At 34.7% G+C, this 24,680-nt stretch overlaps 1 protein-coding gene across 2 annotated transcripts in view; it reads right to left on the bottom strand.

Annotated features, from left to right (window-relative positions):
• The window catches only part of Ar (androgen receptor), a 174,023-nt gene that overhangs the window by 28,292 nt on the left and 121,051 nt on the right, over nucleotides 1-24,680 (bottom strand). For both annotated transcript variants that reach the window (XM_036174681.1, XM_036174680.1), the window contains exon 3: nucleotides 6,087-6,203. In XM_036174681.1, coding sequence (XP_036030574.1) covers nucleotides 6,087-6,203 — 117 coding nt within the window. The remainder of the gene's footprint in view (nucleotides 1-6,086; nucleotides 6,204-24,680) is intronic.

Genomic DNA, 24,680 nt, shown 5'->3' with positions numbered 1-24,680 from the left:
CTGGCTAAGTATGGGGATGTTGATAAGACAGTGTTCAACAAAACTGTTAGTGATCACCCTTTTTGATTCTGGAAGTCATTCTATTTCTTAAACTAACGTTTCTATCATGCTCCTTTGGTTAGGATTATGTGCCTATGGATATCAGTTGTGATGGACAATATAAGGCTTTTGCCTTCTTATACTGTGTGAAAGACAAGCATGCTATAGATATTCTTTGGTATACTTTAGTAGATTTGGTAGCCACTGGTACTGAAATGTGCTAAAGACAGTTTGCTCTTGTTTGTTACTTTACTGATTTACTCAGTAAGTGATGACACATACATTTGGAAAATGGATGACTTTGAGTAGGTAAAAGTTTTGCTCACAGAATAAAGTCTTTATTTATACCCAAGTTTTTTTTTAATAGTGTTTTCCAGAGAGCAGCGTTTTGGTAGGATATTAAATGATGTTATGTGAAAAAGGGGACCTGAAATTTAATTTAGTTTGGGAATCTTGAGTTATAAAGCTTCTCAGTTTATTTTATTATAGTATTTACAGTGCAAATCTTCCTAAGGTTAGTAATATGCAGGTTTCTTCTCCTCATTTGAACTTAAAAATTGGTTTCTCTAAAGCATGCACAGAAATAGTTTTCTATGAGCTCATAGTGGAAAACTGTGGTCAAGATCAAAGCAACTGTCATTTGATGTACATATAGGTTCTTCATACAAGCAAATTCTTTGGTGTAGGTCAGTGTTTCTTCTTTTGAATGGTCAGTAATTGCAGGTTTCCAAGGGGAGCTAAGTAGCCTCAGGAATAAAGCATAGGTATTTAGCAAAAGTTGATGATAGAAAGTTTGTTTCTCTCTGCATGGCCTGACACTCTTCATTTTGTAAACTGTCAGCCCCTAAACATTCAAGCTGCCAGAAATTCTCTTAAAACAAATACACAATTAATGATCTGACATATGGTCATGTCTGTCTGGCAACCATAAATCTTCAACTGCTTGAAATTGGGCTCACTTTCAGTGTGATCCCAGCTTGCCTCCCTACTTTCCTATCTCTAGCCATGTTAAATCATTTGCTGTTCCTTAAAGCCTCATCATGGTTTTATGTCTCTGTGCCTTTATTCAAGTTGTGCCCACAGCCTTGAATGCCCCTCACTAAACTTCTCCAAGTCATTTTCTCCTTATAACTTAAGACTAAAGTATAACCATAATCACTGTCTCCCTTGTGTGACATAATATTAAAAAAATATTTATTTATTTAGTGTGTGTATGCATGTATTCACATGCGTGTGGATGTGAAGATGCCACAGGTCAAAGGACAATCTGAGGAAGTTGGTTACCTCCTTGCACAATGTAGGTTCCAAAGATCAAATATGGGATGTGGGGCTTGTCAGCAATTGCCTTCACCCACTGAGCTACCATTTTGTCCCTATATAATTTTTTAAACATACATTTAAATATCAATTATTAGGCTTGTCCTCCAAAGATGTCTTGTATAGACTGTTGTACATATTTAGCAGTCAATAGGTACTCATGAAATGTATTTGTAGATAGGTGAGTGCACAGAGAGATGAAGTCACATCAATGAATTAAAAAAAAAATACACAAGGAACCATGCCATAAATGGTATTTCAGCATTGCAATCCTTTTCTTGTATCTAGGATACATGATAGGAGCAATATTATACTTTTCTTGGAGTTAGTGGCAAAGGGATTATCTTGAATATTGGAAATTACTGTTTATCATGGCATCAGACTATTGCCAGGGCTCCCTGAACTATTTTCCTAACTACAGAACTCATAGACATTGTTAAAACTTGCATATATATTAAGATTTTTACCCTTAGAGGCAAAGTTCAATCTCTTAGTAGTAAAGAAATTTCTCAATTAATCTTTTGCTTGCTTGTTTATGGAGAATGACCCACACTATAGTCCTAGCTGGCCTGGAAGTTTGTAGCCCAACTAGCCTTAAAGTTAGGATATTCCTTTGTCAGCCCCAGAAACACTGAGATAACATGCTCAAATAACCTTTGAAATAAATGTACACTTTATCAAATCTCACATGCTCTGGGTCCCCATGGTCCTTCCCTTTTTGTGATGGTAGCTGCTATCTGCAATTCCTGTACAGTCTACAGCATGATATGGTTCAGGGCAAGGAATACTTAGGCCCATGCTATTTACCACATACTGAGAACTTAGTCTCAGAATACAAAAAGAAGTGATAGTTGACAAGGGCAATAAGTGGACAAATGGAACATGAGCAAAGGAAAGGGTCAGGAAAGCAGATGTCAGGGAGGCTGGTTCTTTCTTTCTGATTCCATTTTGGAAACTGGAAGTGTTTCTTGGGAAGTCCAAAACAAAGTGAGAGATGCCAGTGCATTTATTTGAATTATGTGCTATATAAAAGTCACTATCAATTAACTGGAGGCAAGGTCCTTATTCAGACAGTTAAGGGTTGTCTTAAAAGAACAAATGGGCAAGACATTTAAAATTTTTAAGCAATTCTTGATGTATGGTTTTCAAAAGCATCCAGACATCAATCAAGAACAAAGAAAAGTATCTATTTTTCCATAGATGTTCATTTAAGAGCCTTAAAGGTCATCCTGAAAACTCACCACTCATGGTATTGTTTCATAAATACCAATAGGTTCTAAGAAAAGAAGCAAGGGGGTAGGAAGGTAGGCATGGAAACATGAAGAGAAAGCTGTACTTACTAAGTGTCTCCTAATTTAAGAGCTCCCATCATTAGCAAATGGAACACTATAGACACATCCATGCTAAAGATCATAAGATGTCAAGCCCAAGCAGACATCAGCTATAGAGTGCCATATTCTCCAAGAATTCAAAATGTCTGCTTTGTCCTCCACTTCTTCAATAGTCTGTTCATACCATATGGTTTTGGCACATACCTTACATAGGTGTGAATAGGGGCAGCTAAAATTGCAGTGCAAATCAATCTCTTGTATTAGTACTTCTATAAGCAGGTGACTGGGAATTGAAGAAAAAGGTGATAATCTTACAATCTTTTCTTTGTGGATTTTGAGATCAAATGGCAAAAAATTATAACAGCAGAAGAGTCCTTGGAGAGTCTGATCATCCTGGAAGGGAGAAGGGACTTGCACAAGACCACATTCTGAATTGCTGCTTTATTATATGTTACATAATTGTAGTGTGATACAGAAAAGGAACCCAAATTATGTAAATTATTCTTAAAAGTGACCAAAAAGTTAATACTAAACCCAAAGAGTATGAAAATGAGGAGCTATTGCCAAAGTATTCACAAAGGTCACTATGTATTGATGTTTTCTTTTATCTTTCCATTGTTTGAATAAAATATGTGTTATATACTGATACTGTAAGTTAACAATAAACTTCGGAAGAAGTTATGTCAGAAAGTAGGGGGTGTGATGATAACTCCAGCAAACGTTTATATTTTAAGCCTATGAGAATAAACACTTTGGTTTTCACTGACTTGATACCTCAAAATTAACATAAACTTTTCTAAATTAGTGAAATCAGATTTTAAGCATTATGCTGGTAGCACTTTTTTAGTGTGAGGTAATCAGAAGTGATTTTTTTGTGATCCACTGGCTGTTGTTACATACCACATATTGCATGGCAAGTCAAACTAGTTATTATGGAGAAACTCGTTGGAAAGTGCTAAGAACAGCCTGCGTCTATATAATATGCTGGTGACCTCATTGTAATAAGAACTCCTCACATTTGTCTACTACTTTCTCAAAGATGCTTTTATTCACCTTTTCATTTTCTCCTAACTATAACTCTGAGGATGATATTTATAAATTACAGATAATGAAAATGAAGTTCACAGGGGGCATGGAGTAAGTAATACATCTAGGCTTTTAATCTAGGTCTGTCTGTTTCAAACGTAAAGCCATTTACACAACATCAATAATCCTTCTATGAGTTGGCTGGATATCCATCTCTGTGGAATAATACTTGCCTATCATGCCCAAGGTGCTAGGTTCAATTTCCTGTATAGCAAAAGGCAAAAAAAAAGGATCCTTGCATTTTGTGAAGATCTATGTTCTAGTTTTCTTGAAGTTTGTTATCCTGAACATCCTGTGCCCAATGTGCTGTTTTGTATGTATGTATATATCATGGGAAGGAAACTGAGGTAAAAACTATCAGCATTGTATTCCTCATGCCCACTCAATTTAACCACATGCCCACTCAACTTAACCACTTCTTCTAGTAAACAAATCCGATCACTTTTTGTACCACTCCTTCAGTGACTGAATTCACAAATTTATGTCACAGTGCTAAACTGTATAGTAAAAATCTTAGTCATATGCAGATTTCTCTTCCAAAGAGGTTCATTGTAGTAATGCCAGAAGACCTTTATTTCGTAATGGAGGATATGGGATCTGACATGAAACCAATGTCTTAACAGGGGATCTTCAACCTAGAAGCCACTCTATATTATGCACAATTCACAGGAGGTTAAATTATTGAGAGGAGAGTGTATCATAATACTTGCTCAGGACTTATCCATGTAGTAAAACCTTTCTTTTCAATCATTCCCTCTGTCACCCCAAATGGTCTTGTGGCTTCTTCCCCACGGCATATCACAACAATAGGATGTCCTTAGAGTAGACCAAAGAAGCAAAAACAAGGTCAGATTTTTGTCAAATATTTGAATCTCATTTGATGCGGTTGCCTGGAAAATAACTCACAGAGCATCTACCTGTGATGACTGAGAGTACCACATATTATTTGAGATGCTCATGTTGAAATGGTCACTGATCAAGCCTGAAACAATTTGCTTGCAGTATTATGGTCTGGTTAAAAGACTGGTCTGTGAGAAGGGGAGGATGTTGTTATTTACAATGATATATAGGCATTGAGTGCCTTATAGAAAGCCAGAGATAACAACTGTTCCAAATTAGTCCTGAGATGGAAGAAAAGTGGGCTGAATTCCAGTCATTTGGGTTTTCCCAATTGATACTGAGTAATCAAATATAAGGTTATAGTTTTAGGCACTCAGAAATAGATTTGTTTTCCTTTGAGTACCTTTTCTAAATAAAAGTAGACTAATGGACTTATTTTTCTCATGAAAGATGCATTTGTTTGGAAGCATCAGGCAGCAGCATGGATTCTGGCATGGGGCAGATGAAGATAGGAAGAATTAGAAGAGGGGGAATATGTATCATCAAGTAGTATGAAGCCATTATAGAAGGACAATGGAGCTCATGGTAGAAACAAGCTCATGGGACACAGAGACTTATGATAGAGGGTCACCCTTGAAAGCGCTATATTTTCTAAGAAGCTACTGTGCCATTGGGAAAAATTCTTCTGGAAATGATCAATGGATTTGTAAGGAAAAGGAAATGATTAAATAGCCTGCTGATTTCTGGGAGACACAGGATAGGAAATTGGCTCTGTTTGGTGCTTTAGTCACAGATTCCAAAGAGAAGCAGCTTTACACTCCAGTTGGCTGTCTCTACAGTACGTGCAGCAGTTAGCTGACAGATAGTTCCAGGTGTTTAGAGCCTGCCTGTGCCATGCTCATCTTGCACCTGTGACAGTTTTGATTACTTGGTTCTCTCATCCCTACCAGGCCAGTATCAATATATCACTTGAGGAACTGAATCCAATCATTCATCTTCTGTTAGTTTCTGATCCTTATTTCCTGCCTCCTGGTCCTATGTCAAATATATGAATGCCATAGGTAAAAATAAAGAAGGCACCATGGGAAAGTCAGCCTGAATCTATTGAGTATATGATATTCTTAGAAACATTACAGAGGAGAATCAGATCTAAAACAATAGTTTTATTTATTTGTTTATTTATTTATTTATTTATTTATCTATTTATTTATTATTTATTTATTTATTTATTTATTTATTTATTTATTTATTTAGGTTTTTCAGGACAGGGTTTCTCTGTGTAGCTTTGTGCCTTTCCTGGAACTCACTTGGTCGACCAGCCTGGCCTCGAACTCACAGAGACCCACCTGCCTCTGCCTCCCGAGTGCTGGGATTGAAGGCGTGCGCCACCACTGCCTGGCTTAAAACAATAATTGTAAAGGATGGAGGCAAGCAGAAGAAGGGCAAGAAGAAAAATGAGGAAAATATCCATACCTCCCAGAGTCATCCCTGCTTCATAACATTTCCGGAGTCGACAAGATGGACAATTTTTCCTCCGAAATTTATCAATGGTGCAATCATTTCTGCTGGCACATAGATACTTCTGCTTCCCTGGGAGAAAAATGCAATAGTAGATCTGTTAGCGTGTCTCCAGAGTTCTTTCCTTGAGTATTTCTGGGCAAAAGGACAGTAATATATACTATAAATTAAGAGACAGTGGCCCCAAACAATTTGATCATACAGAATCAAGCCATTTGGTTTAATGCTATGCTATGTTGCTTGTTTTTCATAGATGTTTTAACAGATATTAGCGATTCAGATCCTCAAAATACTTCCATTATTAGGACTATTTACTGCGTTTGAAAACAAGATGCTTTAGCTTGACTAAACCCAAGAGTGCCCTTGAGAACATGACCAGTTGTGGAAATTATCACTCTGTTAGCTTGGCACAGGATAGATGTTGGCTCAGTCAATGCGTCCTCCTACTGACACCTGTAATCATACATAGATTCATACTTTAGCTAATTAGATACTTTTAAAAATAGTACATTACTTTTTTATGTGACCCCTAACTGTTTTTTCATTGCTAGTGATGGTACTCTCAGGCCTGTAGGTTGTATAAGCCAGAAATAAAGCCCATGCTTTGTGTGATACACAGCAAAAGGAAGTCCTCTTAAGTAGAGAAGACAAATCACAATCATGTACAACTTGAGTTCTTATAGATATACAGAGAATCTAACCTCCATCTTTTCAGGATAAGAGTTACTCAAAGGAAGATGTGGTCCAAAAACATACGATTTGCTTAGTACTTTGCTTTTGTTACATTGCTCCCAGTATCAGCCCAACACATAGCAGGCCTTTGATAGACATGTATGCATGCAGAACATAGAGATACATAAGTAAACAGAGTCACCAAAGAAATAGTCCAAAATACATCTTCAAGTACTCTGCACATTGTGGATTAGGGATAAAACAAGATGGAAGAAAACAGTCTTTTAAATCTCTATTAATTCTTTATTATTTATTCTGTTTCACTGTATGGATGAAATTTTTAGAGTTCTATAACAGAATAATGATATGTCTGCATATTTGGTTTGTTTACAGGCTTAGTAATAACCCTGAGCAAAATACTTGTAACAGAATTTATACCCCTTTCTATGATAACAAAAATGAAGGTAATTATGATGAAAAAGGTTCTACCTTCCAGCATTATGTTGAACTGTAGCAGGCAATGTACATCCTTGTCTTTTTACTAGATTACAAGTATGATGTTAATTACAGACTTGTATATGAACTTTAATTTCTGCTAAGGGAACATTTACCTAGTTTATTCAGAGTATTTATCATAAGATAAATTCTGTCAAATGCTTTTTCTGTCTTTGCTGAAATTATCATATGATTTTAATTTTTCATTATATTGATGTGGTGAGTTGTATTTATTCATTTATATATATTGAACCAGCCTTGATGTTCTACATTTTCTTTCTGGTCATATTCTTTTCTTTTAAATCACAAATCTTAAATATGATTCCATGCCTCAGCAGGAACTGAGACCATGTACCAAGACAGTTTATTTCCCCACAGCCTCCCTGTTCCTGCTCTTGTCTGTCAGACCCACAAAGTTTCCACCCAGTTTGACTTCACATCAATGTCTAATTAAGCTCTTTCCAACTTAAAAAAAAAAACCACACACACACACACCATTTTGAGTAAAGGAATAAAGTAGGTGACTTAACCACTATCAGTGTCCTTATGTCATGTGAGTGTCATTATCATTAACCTACAGTGAAGACTGAAGAATGGTTTCTCATCCTTCATATAGAAAGTTTTAATATGGAATTTAGAAGGTAAAATTAGAGAAATTATTGAGGTATGTAATAGAAAGTCTGAATTGAATAAAAAGATGTGTGATGATCTTCAAGGAGAAGATACAATATTTTACAGATTTTCGTTCTCTTCCAGTAAAGTATATAAATTTAAAACTATCAAAACAAAATTTTGCCAAAATAATTCCAAAATGTATCTAGAAGAATAAAATGTGTGATAATGCCAATATAGTTTTTGAAACAAAGAATAGTAAGATATTCTCTACCAGCCATTTAAATTACTTTTTTTCTTTATTAGTATGTGTTTTAAATTTTATACATAGGCCATGGGTTCCCCTGTCTTCCCCCCTCCCGCCACCCCCCCCTCCCCCCCTCCCGTCCCTCCCCTCCATTCCCACGTCCTCCAGGATCAAGGCACCCCTGGGGATTCATTTAAACCTGGTGGATTCAGTACAGGCAGGTCCTGTCACCTCCTTCCAGACTGAGCAAAGTGTCCCTGTGTAAGCCCAAGGTTTCAAACAGCCAGCTCATGCACTAAGGACAGATCGTGGTCCCTCAGACTGGGTGCCTCCCAAGCAGATCAAGCTATTCAATTGTCTCACTTATCCAGAGGGCCTGATCCATCTAGGGGCTCCACAGCCTTTGGTTCATAATTCATGTGCTTCCATTCATTTGGCTATTTGTCCCTGTGCTTTTTGCAATCTTGGATTCAACAATTCACGCTCTTGCAGACCCTCCTCTTTCTTGACAGTTGGACACCTGGAGCTCCACTTGGGGCCTGGCTGAGGATCTCTGCATCAACTTCCATCAGTTATTTGACGAGAGATCGAGCACGAAAGTTAGGGTGTTTAGCCATCTGATCACCAGACTAGGTCAGATCAGGCTTTCTCTCGACCATTGCCAGCAGTCTATAGAGGATGTATCATTGTGGATTTCTGGGGACCTTTCCAGCACTCTGCCTATTCCTGTTTTCATGTGGTCTTCATTTGTCATGATCTGTTATTCCTCGTTCTCCCTTTCTGTTCTTGATCCAGCTGGGATCTCCTGCTCCCCTAAGCTTTCTTTCCCTCAAATCTTGCCCTTCATTACTCCCACTGTCATCCAGGTTGTTCATGTAGATCTCATCCATTTCTCTGTCATTGGGTGATCCTTGGGTCTTTCCTAGGGTCCTGTTTTCTAGGTAGTCTCCCTGGAGTTGTGTAGCAGTCTAGTCATCTTTGTTTTATATCTAGTATCCTCCTATGAGTGAGTACATACCGTGTTTGTCCTTCTGAAACTGGGTTACCTCACTCAGGATGATTTTTTCTAGATCCATCCATTTGCCTGTAAACCTCATGATGTCATTGTTTTTCTCTGCTGAGTAGTACTCTATTGTGTATATGTACCATATTTTCTTTATCCATTCTTTAGTTGAAGGGCATCTAGGTTGTTTCCAGGTTCTGTCTATTACAAACAAAGTTGATATGAACATAGTTGAGCAAATGCCCTTGTGGTATGATTGAGCATTCCTTGGGTATATGCCCAAGAGTGCTATAGCTGGGTCTTGGGGGAGATGGATTCCCAGTTTTCTAAGGAAGCGCCATATTGATTTCCAAAGTGGCTGTACAAGCTTGCATTCCCACCAGCAGTGGAGGAGAGTTCCCCTTGCTCCCCATCCTCTCCAGCATAAGCTGTCTTCTATGCTTTTGATCTTAGCCATTCTGACAGGTGTAAGGTGGTATCTCAGAGTCGTTTTGATTTGCATTTCTGAGACTGATGTAATTCACCTAATATAATTATCCTCAGGTGCATCCATATTCCTGCAAATAGCAAAACTTCACTCGTTATGTTAAACAATTCCTTTGTGTATTGGACATATTGTTTTATCCAATCTTCTGTTGTTGGATACCCAGATTAATTATGATATGATTGCAGCACCTATTATGAATGGTGCTGCAATAAACACAGATGTGCATATTTGTAATATATTATTTAGAATTCTTAGCTAAATATACAGGAGCAGTGTAGCTGGGTCATATGGTAGATCTTCCCCACCCCCTGAGGAAAATCCATATTGGTTTCCATACTTAGCTGACTAGATTACATTTCAACCTACATTGTATAAGTATTCTCTTTTGTCTAAATCCCACAAGCACATGATTTTATTTACTTAGTGACTGCCATCTTGACTGAGGTGAGAAGAAATTAGTTTTAATTTATACTTCTCTGATGGCCAGGGAGGGAGAAAACTTTTTAAAATGTCAACTGATCATTTTGTATTTCATCTTTTGAGAACTGTGGCTATTTCACTAGTTCATTGATCAAGTTAACTGTTGGATTTCTAGTAGTTCATTTACTTTAATTGTCTGCATATTTGGTAAAAGATAAAAAAATGCAATAGAAAATAGGAAACAATGAGTAGACAAATATAAAGAGAAATAAATAACTACTAAGTATATAAAAATTGGTCAAATTCCCTAAAATAATAGAAAGACAAATTAAATAGCATTTTTACATGATAAATTGCAGGTCATATTGAATGCTAAGTATGAGTGAAGGGATATATTTGTTGGCTATTTTAAATAAATAAGAATATATGTAATTTTTTACTAAAATTTAACTTCTTGGAATAATCAGATATACAAAAATTCATTGTAGCATTTTTGAACAGAAATATTAAGATATTTAAATGTCTACTACTAGGAGATTAATTAAATCATTACATATTCATAAAAAACTGTGCAGTTATTTTTGATGATCTCAATTGCTTTTGTTTCACTTGGAAATATGTTTTTAGATATACTGGCTTGTTAAAACAACAAAAATTATGTTAACAAGCAGCATATTTGAGTAGTTCCCATTTTAATATGGAAATCCTCAGAGCTCATCTACTCAGGATTTTTCCCTAAAATGTTGAGAAATAATGGTATGTATCATTTATTAATAGGGCATTATGTGAAGTTTGATATATGTCTATATTATAAATGATTAAAGTAGTTAACATACCCATTGCATTATCTGATTATTACTTTTGCAGAAAGCATATTACATATCTATACTTTTAGAATTTGAAAACATGAAAATGGGGTTATTATTTCTGGTCACCATGATGTCACTGAAGTTTATATTTATTTAGTTGGTGTCACTGCTTCTTTGATGAGTCTCATCTCTTCTCAGCATGAGCGCAACAGATACAATAGGAACATAACCTGGATCCTCTACAGTTTTCACTCGAACACTTTTCTGAAAAGCTCTTCAAATCCTGTTGAGTCCTAGTTAGGATTTTCTACCAGTTTATTGCTCTTCAATTTGTAGAATAGTGTAGATAGGTCTAGGTACACAGCCTGAGCTGTAGCAAAAGGTAGAACTCATATAAAGAGGGGACAATAAGTTTAGATTATTAATTTATTAACGTAAGAATAAGTAAGGTTCTGCCTTACTCCCTCTTACCTGGGTCTGACTCCTTTGTATTTTTCTCTCTACAGTTCTGTCAAAGTTGTACCTCTGGGATTTGTTTATATTGTCAGGATCACTGCCTGAGCAGAATCAATGATGCATTAAAAACATGTTTCCATTTTCCATGTTTTACCCAATTGATATGTTTCTGGATATCAGTGTACACATCAATTGAATTCTAATTTAAATGTACAGAAGATACTAATTGTTTAAAGAATCTGTGTTGATATTTCTTCAAGTCCAAGATAATCCTTTTTTTTTTTTTGGTTTGTCGAGACAGGGTTCTCTGTGTAGCTTTGCACCTTTTCCTGGAACTCACTTTGTAGACCAGGCTGGCCTTGAACTCACAGAGATCCGCCTGCCTCTGCCTCCTGAGTGCTGGAATTAAAGACATGCGCCACCACCACCCAGCCCAAGATAATCTTTTTGTAAAATTACTTGTAATTATAATTTATCAATTTCATTAAATCTAAATTTTATTTGACAATCTTACAATCTCCATGAAGTATAACTGGACAAAATATTTTAAATAAAAAATAGACATACACATTATTTGACTCAGTACTTGATTTTCACTTGTATGACATATACACGGACATTCACTACAACATTCTTATAACAGCACAAGTTTAACAACAGCATGAATACCCATCAATATAAGAATAGTTAAATTATTATGTAACATTTCACCCACTAAAACCAACTTTATATATAACAATATGAAATAATCTCCACGATCTGCTGAAATATTTTGGAAAACACGCAAAATATTAATTGGTAAATAAAATTGTTATATTTTTGCTATTTTTGCTTATGCTCATAAATGTATGTAACAGCTGAATCAGTGTACAGAATTTCATGAGTAGTGGTTACTTTAAGACACACTATATTTTTGTGGAATTGTGGGGGAGGGGCATTTTTTACTATTTAACCTTTTACAGTTACCCAGTTTGGGTATAAATATCTGTGCTATCTTGGATTAAAATCCTTTCCTCTCTCCAGGCTATAGTAGATACACCCATATACATAATAAAAAGATTACAGCCTGTAACACCTCCGTGAGAAAAAAAAAATGGCTCCCAGCACATCCTAGTTTCAGATCTAAAGACCCCACTTCTGGCAGGTGAGAAATTAGGGAAACTACTCTTTTAAAAGGTTCAAATATTTTATTTTGATCCCAAATATCAATTAGTCAGTTAAAACAAGCTTGTTGAAGAGCACTAATGTCCATGGGGGGGGATTATTATTTTCTGACTTTTAGATGTTTGTAGTCTAGTAGGAGACAATGTAAGTGCATATGAAGCTGAAATATTACAAATATATGAGAATATACAAGGGCTTTAGAGTGAAGCAAGGAAGAGGAGAGGTTCAAGAAGAGAAAGAAAAGAAGAGAGGAAAAGGATTCAGGAGGAGAGGACGCAGAAAGAGAAGCCTAAACTCAGCACTATTAAAATAATGTTTATCTATGACAGCATCAAGATAAACTACAAGATGTTACCTGCATTACAAGTTGCTGGCATTTCTACTAAGCATATATTCACTAATGACTGGGAGAGAGGAGTAGGAGTCTACATTCCATATTTATTTCATAGTTTTTTTTTTCTCTACACTTTCATGCTTCTCCAAAGCAATAAGAATCTAAAATTAATTTCTGACTCTAGGGAAGCTGTACAAATACTTCTGAGGATTGATATTACATTCAGAGAAGAGTCAATGAAAAATGCAGAAAGAGAGAAGGGTCAGTACACTATTATAGTCAGTAAGACATGGAGAATGGTACCTTAGTTGGTTTGTGTTCAAGTCCTTCTGGCTCTTGCTAAGTGCAACTTGGTATAAACTACTTGATTTCTTTAGATGTGAATTTATCTTTCTGTGAAATGGAGAGAACACCTAGATCTGCTGCAAAATTGAAATGCAGTACTATTTGCAAAGCTGTAAGCATTCAGTAAATATTTCATGAGATATGCAAATATGGCAATGTAGATGATTAAATTTTGATAGGACTGAATAAAAGATATAAAAAACTGAGCAAAATGGTAGCAGTTGTTACATAATACATCAGAAGATAAAATGACTGGATAATAATCTGCAAAAAGAAATTCTAACAACTAACAAATGTTATAATCCTGAGATAAAAAATTTCATAGAAGTTTCACTTCACAGAAAGAGTATTCTTAGTAAAAACAGACTTTTTTCTAAGTAAACAAAGCATTGGAGTGCGTTCCAGACAGAGAGCATGATGTGTTTGAAAAGGAATGGAAGTTGGAAAGAGCCAAGATTGACACATGAAACAGGTTGTGAAATTTATGTTATGTTAGTCATCAAAAACAAAATATTCAATTAGCCTTGATAAAGCACACTGACACTTTTTCCTCTGTACCATTGTTTCCCTTTTTAAAAATTAAAAATATTTGGAATGTATGGTATTACCATGAAGCTAAAGTTGGTGTCAAATTCACAGTCCTTCTGCCGGAGACCCCTAAATCCTGGAATTTAAGGAAAAATGATTTCTTCTTAAAACTACCATAAGACAAGTAGGTTTGATTTTTTTGTTTCCTATCTCTATTTTGTTTTATAACTGAGTAATTATGATCTGTTAAACAATTGGAGGAAATGACCAACAGATGTGACTAGGATAATGTCATTTGAAAATTTGTGAGATAGTGTTGGTATGTTGAATGCATCCCTAGTCTTTTCTGTCCTTGCATCAGAGCATAGTGGGGGCAGGGATAGTGCATCCACAGGGAAAGGTTCATCTAGACTATCTACTTGAAATGAAGATAAAGTATTACTCTCCTATGTATTTGAGTTCCTTAAAAGAGTTTCATACAAAGAATTAGTTGTGGTTCTTTATGCCTCAGTAGGCTAGCTATTATCTATAGAAATCTACATTAGATTTCAAACTTGCGAGAAAAGATAAGTATCAACGTTTCCAACACATGAAAATTTTAACGTTTGATGAGATATAAGTTCTTATTAGTTTGATTTGATACATGCATATATTCATATTGTACTCCATAAAGCTATATGACTATTATTTTGTATTAACAAAACTAAATAAAATATTATTGGTGAATTCTCCTGAAATGTTGATATTAACTGCACTCTGAGTAAAATGGCTACTGACCAAATGATGAATCCTTCCCTTGCATTTGTGATTTCAAGAGTCAAGAGAACTCAAAACACATGATACTAGAGGTAATTTGATGGGGAAAAATCCTCTAAAACTGAAACCTTCTACCAAATCACACCAAAGCAAACTTGAGTAACAACAGCTGACAAACAAGGTTACTTAATCTCTTATAATTTTCACTGTCCCCTAAGTCCTTAGGAATCTAAGTGATTATTTTAATTTATTATTCTGGAGAAAATTTACAACAATGGGGCACCAGACATTTTCTTGGAAAACAAAAAGGTCATCTTTGGCTCCAAATCACCAATAATTTTTAGTAATCCAGAGCAAAGAGGCTTGTGACATTCCAGTTGAAAAAAGACGAACTCACAAATATCAGGAATGGAAAATTACTTCCAACTAAAGAAAACTACTCCAAATAACAACAGTATTTCTCTGTCTTAGCCTCTGTTATATTAAATTTACCCTCCTCTGTTCCCTATGAATTTATAAAGGTGTGTATTTACCCAAATATAGGGCAACTTTAATTACTTAATCAGGAAATTATTATAAAGATATAAATAACTTAAACTTAATAAAAATAAAATTAAAAAAATCAAAATTGACGTCTACCAAATAAAGATACTGAATCCCAAGACCATTTGATTTTACTAGGGAAATCTATGACATGTTGAAAGATCTAATATCAATCTTTCACAAGCAGATTATAAAAAGTATAAGGACAACTTCCCTATTCACTTTATAATAATAATAATGTTACTCAATTAACAAAGCAAGATGAAGACATTACTAAGAGTGAACTACAAACTAATTATTATGATCACAGGTAGAGGTAACACCTGAGCAAAATATTATCAAGCTAAATCTGGAATCATACAGAAAGACCAAACTTAAGCCCAGGTAAGTCCCATCTGAACTTGGGAAGTGTAACATATTGTAGCAGCTTTAGAAGAGTGGCAGCCTGATTTAACTTCAGGTTAGGCCCACAGGCATGTGGGAAGTTCCACATTCCCAAGAAGCTCCAGCAGGTTTGCTGTGGATCCAGGGTAGAGACTGGATCTTGTTCTAGTGAAGTCTCACAGACATGTGAAGGGATCCATAAACTCATCTGGAATCATGAAGGCCTAGGTTGGAGACCCTATCTGGCAGGGCAATATCTGATCATCAGAAGAGTTGAGATAGAACCTCCTCCCTAAATACCAGTCCCACAGAGGTAAAGGATACTTTAAGATTTAGTCCTTCACTGAGTATAGGGGAGAACAAAGGTGGCTAGAATTGAAAGAAAAATAAAACACAAAAGAAAGCTTAAGAGATCAAATCAAGAAAATAATTCTAGCTGCTCAAGTTTCAGCATAAAAATGATATAAAAACCAAAACAAGACATCAGGGTGTGGTGGTGATTGCCTTTAATCCCACACAGGAGGCAGAGGCAGGCAGATTTCTGAGTTTCAAATCTGAAAGGAAAAAAAATCAACACAGCATGTCTCCTTTAGAAATCAATAATCCTATAATAAATATACCTAATAAAAATAACTTGGAAGAATAACTAGACAAAGAATTCAGAAGAATGATTATAAATCTGTTCAAACAGTTCAAAGAAGACAAGAATATACTCTAATAGAACAAAAATAAGGAGATGAGTAAAATAAAGCAGTCAGTTTAAGATATGGAAATAGGGACAGAATTTCTGAGTAAAACAAACTGAAATTCTTTTTGGAAATGAAAAACTTATTAAGTAAAATAAAAGCCTCAATGGAAATCTTCACCAATAGAATTGATCCTGTGAAAAAGAGTTAATCAGGGAAGCAAGATAAGGTTGAGGAATTGTATTACTTAGTAAAGGTAAACAACAAATTTCAAAAGAAATAGGAATGGAAATTTGGAGAGTTCTGGGATATCGTGAAAAGACCTAACCTTCTGATTATGGGTATAGAAGAAGAAGAACACTATAGCAAAGGCATAGGGAATATTTTCAAGAAAGACATAGAAAGAAAATTTCCTAAAACAAGAGTAAAGAATGTCCATACAGGTCCACACAGAACTCCAAATAGAGAGGTCTAAAATATATTATAGCTAAAATATTAAAAGCATCGAATAAAGAAAGGGTACTAAAATTTGAGAGAGAAAGATCATATCACTTATAAGGGCAGGTCCATAAGAATAACATCTGCTTTTTTGACAGAAACTTTTAAAGACAAAAGGAACTAGAAAGATAAATTCCAAGTTCTGAAAGAAAAAATGTCAACCCAGAATATTATACTCAGCAAAACTATCCATTAAAATTGAAAGAAAAAGAAAAACATTCCATGCTGAAACATATTAATGAAATTTATGATCACTAAGACAGTTCTACAGAGGATACTGGAAGGAATACTTCAGTTTGAAGACAAGTATAAACACATCCAGGAAGCCACAGAGAACAAATAAATGTTCACCAGAGTTAATAAAAAGAAGTCTAAGGAAACAACACACAAAAGAATGACAGTTATTAATACACATTATTTAGTAATAACTCAGTATTAATGTACTCAATTTCCAAAAAAGTTATTCAATAGAAATAGAACCAAGAAACAATCTGATACAGCTCTTATAACATTTAATAAAATAGACACAAACCCAAACTAGTCAAAATTTATAAAGAAGGTTACTTCATACTAAATATAGGAACAATATACTGAGAGGATATTACAATTCTAAACATATATACACGAAAACAGTTTTATCCATTTTCATAAAAGAAATTCTATTATATTTGAGAATGAAGATAACCCTAGCACAGTGAGAGTGTGTGACTTCAATACCCCATTGTCACAAATATGCAGATTATCTGGGTAAAAGATGAACAGAAAAGAAAAGTTGAACAGATTATTGTAGTTAAATAATCATTCTACAGAACATTGCACATTAACACTAAAGAAACAAATCATTCTCAAGAGCCTATAGAACTTTCTGCAAAGTGGATCACACATCAGGAAAGAAACCAGATTTCAACAAATACAGGAAAATTGAAATAACATCCTACAATCTGATCACATTGGGATAAAACTGGATATCAATAATGATCGAAACTAGAGAAATGACACAAATTCATAGAGACTAAACAACTTGCTACTAGATGAGAATGGGGTCAAGAACAAATCACAAACCAATTTATAAACTCTAAGAACTGAATAAATATGAAAACGCAATATTCCAAAATCAATGGGGTACAATGAAGGCAGTTATGAAATGAAAGTTCATATCACTAAGTGCCTTGATCAAAAAAAAAATTAAGGTATCTTAAAATAATAACCCAAAGCAATAAAATTAGAGATTAAAAAAGGAGAGATAAAAAATGAGGAAATTCAGAGAATCATAAGGACACTAAACTGGGAGATCTAAAAGAAATGAATTGAATTCTAGATTTTTCTTACCTACCAAATTTAAATCAAATGAGGTAAATAATTTAAACCGACCCATATCAATAAATGAGATAGATGTAAAAAAAGATCTCCTGACTATAAAAACCTCAGGGCTGATGGATTCAGCACAGAATGCTTTCAGCTCTTAAAAGAAGAACCAATGCCAAAACTTCCCAACTTATTCCATAAAACAGAAAACCAAATTCTTTATATGATGTCATCATTAACTTGATCCCGAAACCAAAGATTTAGTGCAAAACGTTAATTATAAGATGTCCTGGCTAGTTTTTCTTTATCAACTTGATGGCTAGAATTATCTAGGAAGAGGGACCTCAATTGAGAAAATGCCTCTATCAGATGGACTATAGGCAAGTCAGTAGTGCATTTTATGGATTGATTGACAGAGGAGGGGGCCACTGGAGGCAAGCTAAGTGCAAGAAGCAAGCCAGTAATTGTGATTCCTTCATGGTTCATTTGCTGACTTCCGTTCATGACAGACTGTAAATTAGGTGAAATAAACTTCTCTCCAAATTTCTTTTGACTGGTTTGTTGCTCTTAGAACAAAAAGTATGTAATCTATTTTTTATTTTTTAGTAGCCCACAGTTAATAGACTTAAATGTTTTAGAGAAACTTTGGATTTTTTAGAGAGATTTTGGATAGTTTAAAGAGATTAAACTTTTAAAGACTGTGGGACTAAAGTTATACTGTTTTGTGATATTAATATCTATATGAGATTGTGACAATAAAGAAGTGAGATAATATTATGGTTTGATAGTAATGTATTAGTGTGTCAGCTTGACAAGGAATCAATTATTCCTGTTAATTTTTTCAACTTTGCACAACTAGCATTATCCGGGAAAAGGAATCTCAATTAAGAGAATGCCTCCATCAGATTGATTGTAGGCAAGCCTGTGGTACATTTCCTTGATTGATGATTGACATGAGAGTTCCCAGGTCACTGTTTTAGGTGCCACCACTGGACTGGTTGTCCTGAGTTCTATAAGAAAGCAGGCTGTGCAAGCCATGAAGAGTAAGCTACATTCCTCTACCATCTTTCCTTCAACTTCTGCGTCCAGGTTCCTGCCTTGAGTTCCTTTGCTGACTTCCCTTCATTATGTACTATAAGCTGTAAGGTTAAATAAACTCATGACTCTCCAAATTTCTTTTCTTCATGATGTTTTATCACAGGAATAGAAAAACTAACAGAACATAGGCCAATCTCCCTTATGAATATAGACAAAAATCTGTCAATGTATAACTACCCAATAGAATTCAAGATTACATAAAAAAAGATAATTCATGATTAAGTCAACTTTATCGCAGAGATGTAGGGATGGTTCACATATGTAAAACAATGATTATAATCCAATGCATAAATAGACTAAATGACAGAAACTAGAAAATGTTTTTGACAAAAATCTAATACCTTTTTGTGATAAAATAAAAGGCCTGTAGAATCTAGGGACACAGGAGACATAGCTCAACATAATAAATGTGATAAACAGCAAGCTCACAGCCAACAATTTGCTAAGTAGAGAAAAACTTGAAGAATTTCTACTAAAATCATCTTCTCTGCTCCTGCTCAATGTAATGCTTGAAGTCTTAGCTAGAACAGTAAGTCAAGAGGAAATAAAGATGAGATGGGAAAGAAAGAAGTCCAAATATCCTTATGTGAAGGTGAAATGATTCTTCTCATAGAAAAGCTAAGGGACTTCACCAGAAATCTCCTAAAGCTGAAAAATTCATTAATTAAAATAGAAGGACACCAAATTAACATTAAAAACTCAGGTATTCTCTCTCTATAGCAATGATTAACATACCAAGAAAGAAATCAGGGAAACTCTCCTGTCTTCAATAGCCTTGAAAAATTTTGGAATTAATCTAATGAAAGTTGTGAAAGACTTTCACAGTGAAAAATTCGAGACAGGAAAGACAGACATTGAAGAAAACACCCAAAGGTGGAAAGACCTCTCAAACCCATGGACTGGTAGAACAAGCATTATGAAAACGGCCATCTTACACAACGCAATCTACCAATTCACAATACCAAGACAGTTCTTTAAAAAAATTGTGACAAAGAATCTTAAAATGCATATAGAATCACAAAATACCCCAGATAGCCCATACAGTACTGAATAATAAAAACATGGCTAGAGTTATTAGCATGCATGATTTCAACTTATACTAGAGAGCCACAGTAGTACAACAGCATGATAATGGAAGGGGAAAAGTGACATTGATCAAGAAAATAGAATCAAGGACCCAGATATGATCCCATGCATCTTAAACCATCCTAAGCTTGAAAAAAATCCAAAACATACATTGGAGAAAGGACAGCATCTTTACCAAACTCTATTAAAAAATGGATATCTACAAGTATCAGAATAAAACTAGATTCCCCTCTCTTACCCTGAACAGAAATCAGCTCCAAATGTATTCAAAGATCTAAATGGTAGCTCTAAAACTCTGAAACTTCCAGAAGAATGGGTATAAAATTCTCAAAGAATTAACATCTTTAAAAGTTTTAATACTAATCACAAGTTTATGGGTAAATAAAATGCTGTCTTCTTCATATCAGGATTAACAGAAAGATCTCTGTCTTCATTACTGTTCAGTATTGTAGTAGAAATCAAAGATGGTGCAATGATTCAAGAGAATGCAATAAAAATACAGCTATGTTGGAAGTGAAGAAGTAAAATTATTCGTACTCACAAATAACATTAGCTTATACTATTAAGTCTAGTAAAGACATTTTGTAGGTTGTTATATACTACTCGGTCTATATACAAATGGCAAGTGCTGTTCTATAGCACAATAATAATTCAAAATGGAATGAAGAACATATTCATTTACAATAGCTTCAAAAATATAAAATACTTTCAAAATGAAATTGACACAGGAAATGCAAGATAATACATTTAAAACTATGAAATTAAATAATTTAAATAATACACAAATGATAGAAATCTTATGTTACTGAATTTGAAAACTTTAGATTGTTAATGTGGCAATTATTATCAAATTGTTCAAAAAGAAACACCTTCAATTTCCCTCAAAACTGGCAAAAGAAAAATTAAATTTGTATGTAAATTCAAAGATTCCCAAAATGCCATAACCATTTTTAATTGAAGGACAAATTTAGAGGGAATTGGACTTCTTAACTTCAAACCTCACTATAAAGCTACAATAATTAAAACGTAGTATTTGCAAAAAAAAAAAAAAACAAAAACAAAAACAAAAAACAAAAAACAAAAAGACAAAACAGACTATGTTTCAGTGAAATATATCTGAGACTCTACATATAAGGTCATACACTTATGATCAATAATTTATTTCACAAGGATATGAAGAGATTCTTTGGAGAAATAATATTCTTTTCAGAAAATGTTGATAGGACGGCAAGATGTCTGTAAGCAGAAGAATGAATTAGGACCCCTACCCACTGTCATTTTTAATACTTTAAGAAAATGAAACAGTACCAGATTTAACAGCTGAAGGTATGTGATTCTATGATTTTCAAAGAAAATAGAAATAAATACCTGTGAACTTGATTAAACGATAGTTTTAGATATGTCAACAAAACACTAAAAATAAAAGGACAAGAGATGCATTTGATTTTATATGAATTAAAGAAAAATTTTCTTTGGCTTAGAGAATAGAATATTTTTTGAAAATCTTGTATATGATCAAAGATTTTATCAATAAGTCAGAAAACATACATACAACCTAATAACGAAAATGGCCTAATTAAAATATGAGTAATTAACATGAGTAGTTATTTATCCAAAAAAAAAAAGATATATAAATGGTTAAAGAACCTGAGGAATGCACAGTTTGTGCCATTTGCAATATTTTAATGGAAGACACAGTGCACTATCACTAGGATAGGATGAGATTAGCATAATAAGGGTAGAAATGAATAATAATTTGTGTAGGAAATGATATGTAGAAATTAGAACCTGATACACTACTAGTAAGAAATGTGATAGAGTGGATCACTGAAGAAAAGCATTTTCAGTTCCTCAAAAAGTTACATGTAAATGTACCATATGAGCCTCAAATTTATCAGCAGGTATGAACACAAGTGAATGAAAACACATGTGAGCACACAAAAACCTGCTCATGAATATTCATTGAAATTTATTCATAAGAAAGGAATACCAGAAACATCAAATATACACCTACCATTGAATAGGTAAGCAAAAGTGGTATATCCATACATGGAATATTAGTTAGCCAGAGAAATGTCTGAAGAACTGTTACATGCTATAATGTGGATAAAAATTGCAAATATGCTCACTATGCTGAATCTAAATAGAGAAACCACATATTCTATTCTATTGTTTCATCTATATGAAATTTCTAGAGTTGACAAATTTACAGATACAGAAAGTAAAGTATTGCTTGCCAGCGGCTGGGAAGAGGGGGAATGGGGAGTAAGCGCTAATAAGTACAGCATTTCTTTTTGAGGTAATGAAAACCATCTGGAATTAGATAGTGGTGATGTTTGTAAAACTTCTTGAATACACTAAAAGCCACAAAATTGTACACTTTAAAACAGTGAATAATGTGGCACGTAGAATACATCTCAAAAAAAAAAAATCCTAGAGTGCTTTTTTGTTGCCAGTAATTCTGAGGAAGAGAAGTCTGAAAAAGAAATTAAAAGAACTTTGTAAATTGTAGCATAATTGGCCTAATGTAAAAGCACACAGAAGTCTTTGAGGCTATGCTAGGCATTCATACATTTTTAAGATATGTTGCCATGCATCATCTTACAGCATAGCCATGAAGTAGAAAGAGCAAATCTCATTAATGCCTTTGTGGAGAGCCTCAGCGACCTGCCTAAAGTCAGTGGGCAGTGTTCTTTTGTCTAATAGTGCCTTTACTTGCCATGGTCCTTAAAGTAAAAATAAAACTGAGCCCTAACTCTTCACGATTTCTCATCTCATTCATTTCAGTCTATTACCCAGTCTATCACCTCTGGTGACATCGAGATTCTATTATCTGCAGTGTCACTGAGTGGGAATTCAAAAGAGCCTTTTGAAACTTCAGTCCCAGTATTTCAAAATTCTCCTGAGAGAGGCTATATCCATGATTCAATCCTTCTTTCCCTGGCCTCTGTCCACCTTTCAATCATTATCTTTGATATTGCCATGTGACAATACCCAACAGTATATGAAGTCATATAGGTCTGTAAATTGAAAAGAATGGCTCTTTCTCTCATTCAGATGTGTAGGACACAATGTAATAGATATTCTTCTGTTACCTACTGGCTAGCATTTTGAAAATCTGTCAATATATCCTATTTGATTAATGACTGACTGATCTTTGATTGGTTCATGTCCATGCTTTTAGCATGCTTCTAAGTGAAATACCCAGGTTCTAAAAAATTCATGAAGTATTAATATTCTACCAAAGAAAAGCAGCATCTTTCTGGAGCAAAAGCAATCAACAGAAATAGCTCCATGGTTTTACAAAATCTAAATCTCACCACCCTGATAACTGCTGATTGGAACCCTGTCCATACATCTTAGTCCTGAAGATTAATAAGGCCACTGGGTGGAATTCTGGTTTTAATTCTCCCAAACGGTGAATAAAACATGTCAAGGGGAAGCTAGTGAACCAAGATCAGCATGCTGTCACTTCATTGTCAGCAGAACACAACCACTACTGCCCCTGCCAGTTTAGGCATTAGGAGTAAAGAAAGAAAGGGACTTTAGAGATAATTTCCTAAGTTACATGTCTTCTAGGTAGGAGTTTTTGTCCATGAATTCAAAACAGACACAACAAAGGCAGAACAGACATATTCCTTAAGGACTCCAGGTAGGTTTTCAAGGGTGATGGGACTGGAAAAGCCCATTTATTACTATGTATAAGTTGGGATAAATAAACTCATCCCAATACGATCACCACTATAGCCACAATTGTGCACAACTTGAGAATATGACATTGCAGAATGCCAAAGAACAGTCATGTTTGCTTGAGATTAAAAGGCACCAGACAATGAAACAAAGGCTTGATTTTGTAGAAAGGTTTGCTCTTGCCATAAATTCTGTAATTTATCTGTACAGGCTTCTAGTGACTTCATAATTAAGATCCAAAGCTGAGCTGTTATAGAAAGGAATCCTCCAGGGATCCTCAGCCATTTCTGACTATGACTTATTTGCTGGGAGATAATGATTATATCTATAATACAATCAGTTATCTACTCTGAATTATACAAATGTGGTTGGACGCATCACTCTAGTTGGAGTTATCTTTGTAGTATATTATTTTTTTGAAGGGAGATACACAGATTTAAGAGTCTTGGAGGTACTTCAAAGACAAAGTCATTATGATGAAGAGTGAAAGAAGTGTGCCTTATGTGCTAATAAGCTATGTGCAGAGAAAACAGTGGAATGAATTGCAAGTAAAGCTATTTCATCAAAAGCAACTCTTTGCAGAGAGGGTAGAGACAAGTGTGTATTTATTTTAAATCAGGCATCATTTTCCTGTACAATGGCAAAGTGACCTCCTAGAAGCACTCACATTTACATGGCGATATGCTATTTCCATTTTTCATATGGTAAAACTAAGACTGAGAGATGTTAATTGAATGGATGTATTTCCTGACTTCTAGTGTTCCTTCCTTCAGCCACATCTTTACTGCTAAAAAATCTCTGAAGCTACTCAGGGGACAGCTTAAGGATCCATTCTCTGTATATGTTCTCTAAAGTGAGTCAGCAAAGCCTAGAGTTTATTTCCTAGATACTTAGGGTTAATGTGAGGCCATATAGTCAGTCAGTCACGCTC

This window comes from Onychomys torridus, chromosome X (assembly GCF_903995425.1).
Source record: "Onychomys torridus chromosome X, mOncTor1.1, whole genome shotgun sequence".
Lineage (NCBI taxonomy): Eukaryota > Metazoa > Chordata > Mammalia > Rodentia > Cricetidae > Onychomys > Onychomys torridus.
The sequence above is the reverse complement of the archived record's forward strand: the minus strand, read 5'-3'. Positions and strand labels throughout refer to the sequence as shown.